The following is a 9,643-nucleotide window of genomic DNA, read 5'->3' as shown; positions in this document are numbered from 1 at the left end:
AAGCTCTTGGAAGATTTACTACAACCTCGAGCCAATCCAACAGTAATTAGGGTTGATAAATAATCTTATCAATCATGATTGAACCAAACATATTCACATGCTATTAGACAAACACAAAAAGAAGACAATGAGTTTGATTCACTGTTGTTCAAATCATCAACTTGCTGACTTATTAATTAAATCATTGGGGAAATTAAGGTTTGAGGAATTAAGAGCTAAATTTGGTATATCTAAGAAAACTCTTAAGAATGAATGTTAATATATTCATGTATGCTTGGATGGATACATGAATTTAAGGTGCATACAAAGTACATGAATGTATATTTTACCATATGCATGTATCTTTTTTCCTAGTAAATTCCTTTCATATTTGAACACAATATGATAAAGAAAAATTAAATTTCTATCTATATTAATATATTTATCGTAATACATTATAATTATCTACTACATGGGTTTCTTTTTACTAAGGTTTATTTTATTTTTATATTAATTATTTAACATATAGAATTTTACTATAGTTCACGTTGTTTAAGTATGATATAATTAAATATATATATATATATATATATATATATTACATTCTATAGTAATATATTTGTTAAGAAATTTGACCGCCGAATACCTGAAATTGAATTAATATTATCTTTCTGGCCATTAATACTTTAAAACCATCTTACGCTAGTAAATATGAATATTGACTGGCCATATTATATACATGATAAGGAACGGCCATAAAAGTCGTGATAAGCCATAGTTGATAACTCTTTTTATATTTTGATTCACTACTGATGATTAAACAAAATACAGAGCTCACTCAAGATGTTCTTTCTATGTGTGCAAGAACACCTTAGTTGCTCCTACAGCTGTGTTAGACTTAAGTTTATCCACTGTTTTGTCACACGATTTACATGCAAGTCTCATCAATTTTCATCTTTATCACCGACATTCTTTTTACAAAAATATTGTAATTTTCTTCCCGGTCTAACATGCTTATCCTCACGTATTTTGGGCTAAACCCAAAGTGTTTCCCACTTCTTGTCAGGATTTTCTTGCTCCTTAGAAAGCTCTCACAATCTGTTATCTCCCCTTCGCATTTTAACCATGCAAAAGCTGCATGAACAAACATGGTAACGGTTTATTCAAGGCCAATAAAAAAATTTTCAATCATTCAGATAATGACGTACCAGGTTGAGGCTCAAATTTATAGCCAAGAAACTTGCAAAATTCGGAGGGAAAGTCTGGCAAACTGAAATGCCCACTTTGCTTCACTGCTTCTCTCAATTGCTTCCACCTTGAAGACATTTCATTGTAGCTGTATGTGAAAAAAGACTTGCCGTTTCTGTCAGAATGTTCGCTGCAGCTGTCAGAAACAGTTTTCAATACCTTTGCTGCTCGAAGTTGTGAATCCTTGGATACACCTATGGTGTTGATCTCTATGAACTTGGTCATCTTTTTTGCAACTTCTCGATCTTTAATAAGGGCCCATCTGCAAAAGGAAAGAAAAAGGAAAAAAAAAAAAAAAAGAGTGAATATTGAAAGAAAACCACGAAGAGGAATGAAGTCCTTGTAATGGAACCCTGCTGAAACATTCTGTGTTGTAGCTCTGCAGCCAGAATTATAAAAGGTTTTGACTAATGATTTTTGTATAAATATGTAACATCTATGTCCCCTCGAATCAAATAGCAATTGTGTAAAAAGAAGAATGAGCTAAAATAAAACTATACAGGAAGAAAATTTATTACATTCAACATACCCAATTCGCATCCCAGCATGGCCGGTGCTCTTGGAAACAGTGAACAGCATTAGGTCGTGGTCTGCTGGGGAGACTATAGGAGTATATTGTGGCCAGTAGTACGCGAGATCGTGAATCAATATCCCCTCACTACGGTTTACCACAGAATTCCTAACAAAACCATCTGGGTTGTTGGGGGATGTCACAAGTTCTATATATGGACCTTCTATATTGAAACTACCCGCATCTCCCGCCCATTTATAGAGCCCAGACTTCAGGCAGTCAGTGATCAATGGATATGACTGCACATAATTAACAATATACACATTAAAATAGATAGGTTATACAAGAAATGGATAAGAGTATTGCTTCATGGAAATAGCATCAAATTGAGAGCTTTCTCATATGTGGTTTGAGCAAAATCATGTTAAAGAAAATTAGTACAACAATTAAAAGAATCAGTACTAACAAATCAAACACAGCAAAACTGCAAAACATACTAATGCAGTGGGTTTAACATCCCACTGGCATGAAACAACGAAAAATAGAGAAGAGGGAATAGGAGGAAGTTAAGTTCTTTCAAATATCATAAGAAGACTTCATATTTAGTCAACTTTAGTTTCAATTAATGCTGCTTAATCACCTGTTTCGTTATGATTTATAACGTATTTGTTTACTATAGAACGATATTTTTGTCTTATTAAGTAAAACCTTACCTTATGTTATCCTTGAGCTAAATGAGAGTAAGGTCAAAAATTTCTTTTTTTACTCAGAGAAGAAAACAAATATTATAAATAAAGCGCCAAGTAGGTGCCACACATATAAGATAGCCTTACCTAAAAAAAGCAAAATATCTATAATATTTCTTAGATCCTCTCTTCCGTTAAACAAAATAGTCTAGGTCTGAAACCAATGGTCTCTAATAGAAGCAAAAAGGCAACAAAATGCTTTGGAAAAACCATCTTGTTCCCTTCTCCCAGATCATCCATATAATCGCAGAAGGCGACAAAATCCTAAATAACGTTTGATTGTAATCCTACTTTACTCTATTTTACTTTAGCAATCATACTGTTACTTTTCTAATCAAATTCTCCAACAAAATGTCAGTCATAGGCTCAGCAATATGGAGACTATTTTTAAATGCTTCCAAATTCGTTATTATTAAAAAGAAACCAGTTATATCAGTTTTTACAATGCCAATAGATGTGGTGAAGGATATCGAAGATATTTTGAGATGGCTTCTTCGGAGCAATATGGAAGGAAGCAGGAGTTCATTATGTAGAAGAAGATAGTGTGTCTCATACTAGGCACAATAGTGATCTTAGTTTCGAGGGATTTCAATAGCTGGTTATTGCTAAATGGTGGTGGAGGATGGGAGGATGAGGTTTCGCCTTGGAGAAAATTGGAAAGTGGGATCTATGGCTATCTTTGCTAGGTCCTAAATTAGGCCAATATGTAATTTATGTATATGGGTGGGTTCAAAATGGGAACGGGTAGGAATGTGTTTGATTGGGAGAGGGATATTTAATTATTGTTTCTTAGACCTTAGATCGTAAAGGTGAATTTATTTGCTTGCCTTCAATTTTATATTCATGAATTTGGGCTGCTAAGGCTTTATTGGATTCCAATATTCTAGTATAATATAGTTATTCCCATTACTGTTTCTAATATATACTACTAGCTAGTATTAATTAATTCTTTTTGCTGTCAAAAGCTTCTAGAGGAGATCAACAAAGTTAAATATATAACCAACACACTTGTAGGAAAGAACCTTTCAATAATAAAAGCAAATATGCACACAAATCCAGTGTATCCAGTCATTTATACAGGAATGGGAGCTAAGATTATCTTGTTCAATTATAAATAGTATAATGAATTCTGTGCAAGACTGAATTATTAACAATAAAACAAATCTGAAAAGACTGAACACTTAATACTGAACTTACACTATAGTATGGGACTGCAGAGACAACGCTTATTGGTTGAGGTGCATCGGGCGGAGAAAGAGCATAGAGTGCAGCCTGATAGAGCTGCGTTGAACCTGTCCCGACCACAATGTAGCGTGCATCAGTGATCGCATTGCCCACCACATTGTGCAATCTGACAATCTCTCTGCCAAATTCCGGCTCCAGAAACCAGCAAAGGTTACTGATATCAGAAAAATAGCTCAAGGATTGCCATCCAGGAATCACAATGGTGGTTTTCTCACCCATTTCTTGCCAATATTTCTCATACATTGTTGGATCCCCACTGCATTCACCAACATATAATATTAAATGTTACCATACAAAGTTACCATTCAATGTCTCTATTAACACTAAGTAATAATTTACTGTGAAATATTACTAAATTACTAGGAAAAATTAGAAAATTTCACCAAAACTATGAAACCTATTATAATTTGGAATAACTGGTAGCATATTTTGAAAAGACTCTTTTAAGTGGTAGGCCCTAGTTCTAATGAATGATGAGACATGGATGCAGAGCTAACATCAGATAAAGAAGATTAAGAGAAACCCCACTCTCTTTCAAAAAAGGTAAAATTAGTGTGCAAACCCAGTGCACCAGCTCTATTCTAGCCTTTTAGATCTTGTGAAGAGCCAAAAGGGTGGGTGCACATATCCATCTGGCCCCCCACAAACAAAAGTATACATACATTCATGAGCCACTTGCTATCAAATCTTGAATGGTTTTTTTTTTTTTCTAAGGTTTTAATTGTAGACATTACTGAAGAAGGATTTTGCTGGTTAAATATGCATAAAGTAATTAATAATTTTATTAATGAAGTAGTAGATGCACATAAATGGTCATACACTTTTTAAAGAAGACACACAAGAGCCATAATTCATAACTCTGAACTCACGCCTTGGTGACAATTTAAAGTAAACCATAATTGAATTTGTATAAATAAATTTTTTATTCTTATAAATAGATTGAGTACCAATTATGTGAATTTAGTCTTTTGGCAAAAGCAAGCACCACCGCCCCTCAACTTGGGAACAAACACAAGACAAACAAACAAACATAATTACTTCAACCACAATATAACAAAATCTCAACAAACACCCCCCACTTCACTCCCCTATCAAAACCCCAATAACACACTCACAATTTTTTTTTTTTTTAATATTTAAAATTATCAATTTTTAGGAAAAGAATATATAAAGTTTGAGATTAAAATTAGAGAGAAAAATTATATTATTATATATATATATAAAGCATAATTAAATAAATTGAGTAAATAAAAACAAAATTCTCAAGAATTATCTTCTGAAATCACAAAAGCAGTGAAGTAAACAATTGTAGATACCAAAATTTATTCTATAAAAAGTTGCAGAGACAAAAGGAAGGGGCTGCTGCGCACGTTAGGGAATCCCATCACTGCATCAGCAGCACTACTACCAAGCAGCGGCACCAGTACAACAGCAACCAAACCAAGCTTTGAAATAAGCAAACTATTTATTTGCCTTTTCCCAAAAAAAAAAAAAAACAAAATGAATCAGTAACTTTTATTTATTTATTTTTACTCTTGAATAAAATATCACTGACGACCGTATTTCCCCCTCCAGTAATTCTGACACTTGCCTTCACGTGTTTCTAATTTATTTATTTTGTGTCCTAAAAATATTTGTATTTTTAAAATGAAAATGAAAATGTTAATTTAATAAAATGATGCTGATTCCTTGCTTATTTAAATATCATTTTTTAAAAAACGATTAATAAATTATTCTTTTTATGTACACTCAGAATGAAAAAAAAAAATTAATTGTTCTGGTCAAATTTAATAATATTAATCTCAAATTATTGTACTTTTTTAAAAAATAAGGACAGACAATAAAAAAACAAAATATATATATATATTGTCATCCCCAACTTAAAAGTTGGTTCTTTAATTAATTAATAATAGTAAGATAGGATAGTAAAATGTTTTTGGAAATATTGCAACGTGTACGAATTTGACGTGGAAACATTTGAGATTTTTTTCAATATTCTTAAAGAGTGTATAAAAAAAAATCAACAGTGAACGTTATAGTAAATACATATTTATTTTTGTTATTAATATTATATTTATAAACCAGTCATAAATTTTGTTTAATCACTTTATTTTTTATTATTACCATATCAATATGATTTTTAACTAATTATTACGCTTCTCTTGTGCTAAAAAAAAATAAAAAAAAAAAAAAATAATACGTATAATTTTATCTCACTTAATTACTGAGTGATGAATTTTAAAAATTCTTTTCTTAAGTATTTCGTAAAGTTAATTACAAAATATTAATTTTGAAATTAGAAAATAAAATCCTTTTGACCTGACAAGACTCCTCTTGAATTGATTTGACTTATTTATTCAGTCAAATAGTTTATAAAATAACGACTTTTTAATTTACTAAAAAACAAAGTACTACCCACATAATCATATTAACTTAATTTCATGATTAATAATTATTATTATCAGATAATTCTATTTGAATATATTTACAAAGTAGTTATATTTTCTCAAAATTCTTAAGATACTAAAATTTTTACTTATGTTTTTCCCCATAAATTTTATAAGTTAAAAATTAGTACATCATTTTATTTATGTAGATTAATTAAACTAAGAGAATGAAAAATAAATTTAAAATAATATATATTTTTTAGTTAAAATTTTAAATTATAATGTTTTCAGACTCTCAGTTCATAATAGAAGCTTTTTTTTTTCAAGAATTAAGTAACTAATCGTTTTTTAATGAATTCCTGCGTCTGTTCCAATCCAAAAATGACCCTAACAAGAATAAGAAGAGCTGCAATGACTCCGACGAGCAGTCGCCGGAAAAAGGTAATGAAGAAATGAGAAAGGTAACTTACTGGTCAAGGTTGACGACTCGGCCATTATCATCGTCATCTCCCACGCCGGTACTGTTATCTGAAGAAAACAGAGGCCGCCTTCTCTTTCTGTTTTCCCCGTCTAAATCTGTTCCAAATTCTTGTTTGTGCCATGACAGAACAGTAAGCCCCCTTTCTCCATCTTCATTCATGAATCTCAAAATCAAGCTCAAATTCAAAGCGACTGACATAAAAAACAAGTTCCTCAACGAGAAAACACTCAAAATTTTAGCCATCTCCCTCGCGACAGACCTTATTCTCAGGAACCAAAAGCTTTATAGCCAAACAGAAAAGCAAGCAAGGCTAGAAAGCAGAGAGTATTGAAACAAAACAGAGTGCCATGTCGTTGAAAAGAGACATACAATGAGGAGTTACTGGAAAACAAAATCTTATAATGAAGACTGCTTTTGCGGTTTGGCTTCTCGATTATCTCAGCAAAATATGAAAAAATCGCTAGCAGTCTCTGATCCAGATTCCAGACTCCAGACTCTTCTGGTTTTTGTGCGCGAAAATCGAAAGTTTCTTTTCCGGAAAACTAGTTCGAATTTTGACTTGGTGTTACATTAAAAAAAAAAAAAAAAAACAAAATACGAACATGGATTACCATAGCAGTTTTAGAAAAAGAAGAAAGAAAAAGAGCAGAGTAATCCAAATATCAATCCATTGGCCAGGAAAACAACAAAGAAGAAAAAGAAGTTGAGAGAAAGGAAGAGGAGGAAATGAGGGGAGAAGAATCCGGATTGGAAATCCAAACTCTTCCGACCAAAACTGTCAGGGATCTCGAAAAGAATAATGCAGGAGACGATATTATGAAGTGAAATATTTATATTTGACTTACAGTTGATTTGACTAAAAGGAAGGAAAATGTCACAGTAAATTAAAAGTTTAAATGCTATTTTATTAACCATTGAAGATTAGTTTTTGAAAAATAGTGATTAAGTAAATTGGAATTAATTATCAAGTAGATTGATAATTTAAATAACTCATATTTTGACTATTATAACAGAGAGAGTTTATAATTTATAATTTATAATTTATAATTTGTAGGGTAACAACAAATCTGGATCATCCTTATGATGTTTAGATTTTTCATTTTTTTTTTTTTTTGAAAATATAAAGATTATGATTAATGCTAAATATCGGATCTATGTTTCTGTTTTTAGTTGGTATCACATTTCTAACATAAATTCATATGCCCTTATTTTATTTTATTTCTTTTTTAATTAAAATTCTCATTAATGCTAAGTTGGATTAACACTAAATAAACTCAGACATATTATTTAAGGGGAAAAAAACAAAATATATTATTGCTTACTTTTTATCTTGGGGGTTTATATGTTTGTGTTTGTTTGTTTGTTTGTTTTGTTGGGATTAAATTTCAAACATAACTTTTTATATTTTATATATATATATATATATATATATATTTTCTTTATAAAAAAAAAAAAAAGAAGAGAACGAAAGTGTCATTCGTATTAATTTTAAATTATTTTTTTAGTAAATTTTTTCAAAGTCATAAAATATAGAGACTAGATTATTTTTATTAATAAAATTTATTATTTATCTAATAGGTTAGATAAATCTTTGTTAGTATTCTAATACAATAATATGCGTACTTAATGAAAATTAGTTTGTTATCTTCTCACTAAACAAACTATAATAGTAGAGTAGTAATTATATGATCATTTTCTATCAAACTATATTGATAATCATAGTGTCCTTAATTATTTGATAAATGATAAATATTAATTTATTCTACAACCCTTAGACTCATTATTCATAAATGTATTTTTTATCATAAAAAAGTCCTTGAACTTTTTAATTTTTTTTTTTTCAAAAATATTGACATCATTAACTTTAACTTTAAAAAAAAAAAATTCAAAAAAAAATCATTCTTCTCATAAGACAAGCCTTCTCTCATTCTCTCTTAAGAATTCACAAAAATCTTTCTTTCATTATCTCAATCTTTATAAACACATAAAATATTCAACCCATAAAAATCTCCATGCCTTGTTGTCTTAGACGTTAAAAAAATTAAATTTTGAACTGCTTTTGTGATCAACCTCTTATATTAAATCAATAAAGACCTATATTTTATTTTCATTCTATTAACATAGTAAAGATATGTACCAGCAACTAAAATGTGAGTAAATAGAGTGATAAGGTGTCCCATAAATTACATGGTGATAAGGATGAATTTACTCACAATAATATCTTTATTAGTGGAGATATATTAGGAAATAACATATGTCGAAGTATAACAACTTCAGCCCAAGATGGTAATCTACTAAAAAAAAATTATTCAATTGACTAAATCATGAAAGATTATTCTAATAAAAAATAATTATTCAGTTGACTAAATTATGGAAGATTATTCTAATCAAAAACGATTATTCAGTTGACTAAATTATATAAGATTATTCTGCTAATTTCTTGAAATTTATTTTTTGAAGATCATTTCATTTATCCTTGTAACAGTCTTGTTGTTTTTTTCTGTAATAACTTTATTTTATTTGGCATATATATACAGAGTCAATTACTATTGTAAAAAGCAGTATCTCTTAATAAAAATACAAGAATTTCCTTCACTATTTTTCTCTTGGTATCAGAGCAAGTTATGTTCACCGAGCACAACAGCTCCGGTAATCATGATCTCACTATCCTTAAATGTTGGAAATTTCATTATACTTAAACTCACCTAATCAAATTACCTACTGTGGAGAGAACAAGCTTTAGGCTTAGCAAAGAGTCAAGAACTTGTAGGTCATCTTACTAATGGAGATCTAATTCCAACCAAATACACTACACCAAATCTAAATGCTACAGATACTGAAAACACCACATCAAAACTGATAGAAGATGGTTAAAATCTTATCGTTTTCTTCGAGGGTGGATCATTGGAACACTCTCTGAAGAGGCTCTTGGGCTTGTTATTGGTCTAGAAATAGCTCATGCTGTTTGGGAGGCATTAAAAAATGCTTATGCACAAGACTCACAAGAACATGAGTTCACACTACGTCAACAATTGATGTATCTCTG

The 9,643-nt window shown here is 30.2% G+C and overlaps 1 protein-coding gene across 2 annotated transcripts; it reads right to left on the bottom strand.

Annotated features, from left to right (window-relative positions):
- Positions 1-757: 757 nt before the first annotated feature.
- On the bottom strand, positions 758-7,408 carry TAR2 (tryptophan aminotransferase related 2). Of its 2 annotated transcripts, none has more exons than XM_022045205.2 (5): positions 6,587-7,408; positions 3,682-3,985; positions 1,757-2,037; positions 1,188-1,489; positions 758-1,113 (listed from the first exon to the last, which is right to left on the bottom strand). In XM_022045205.2, the coding sequence occupies exons 1-5, from the start codon at positions 6,838-6,840 to the stop codon at positions 908-910; spliced, it is 1,347 nt and encodes a 448-aa protein (XP_021900897.1). In that variant the 5' UTR covers positions 6,841-7,408; the 3' UTR covers positions 758-907. The 2 variants fall into 2 exon arrangements, with proteins under 2 accessions (XP_021900897.1, XP_021900898.1); XM_022045206.2 differs by lacking the exon at positions 6,587-7,408 and adding an exon at positions 5,046-5,185.
- Positions 7,409-9,643: the final 2,235 nt, after the last annotated feature.

This window comes from Carica papaya, chromosome 9, assembly GCF_054855325.1.
Source record: "Carica papaya isolate Zhongbai chromosome 9, ASM5485532v1, whole genome shotgun sequence".
NCBI lineage: Eukaryota > Viridiplantae > Streptophyta > Magnoliopsida > Brassicales > Caricaceae > Carica > Carica papaya.
Note: the sequence above shows the minus strand (reverse complement) of the source record. Positions and strands in the feature narration are given on the sequence as shown.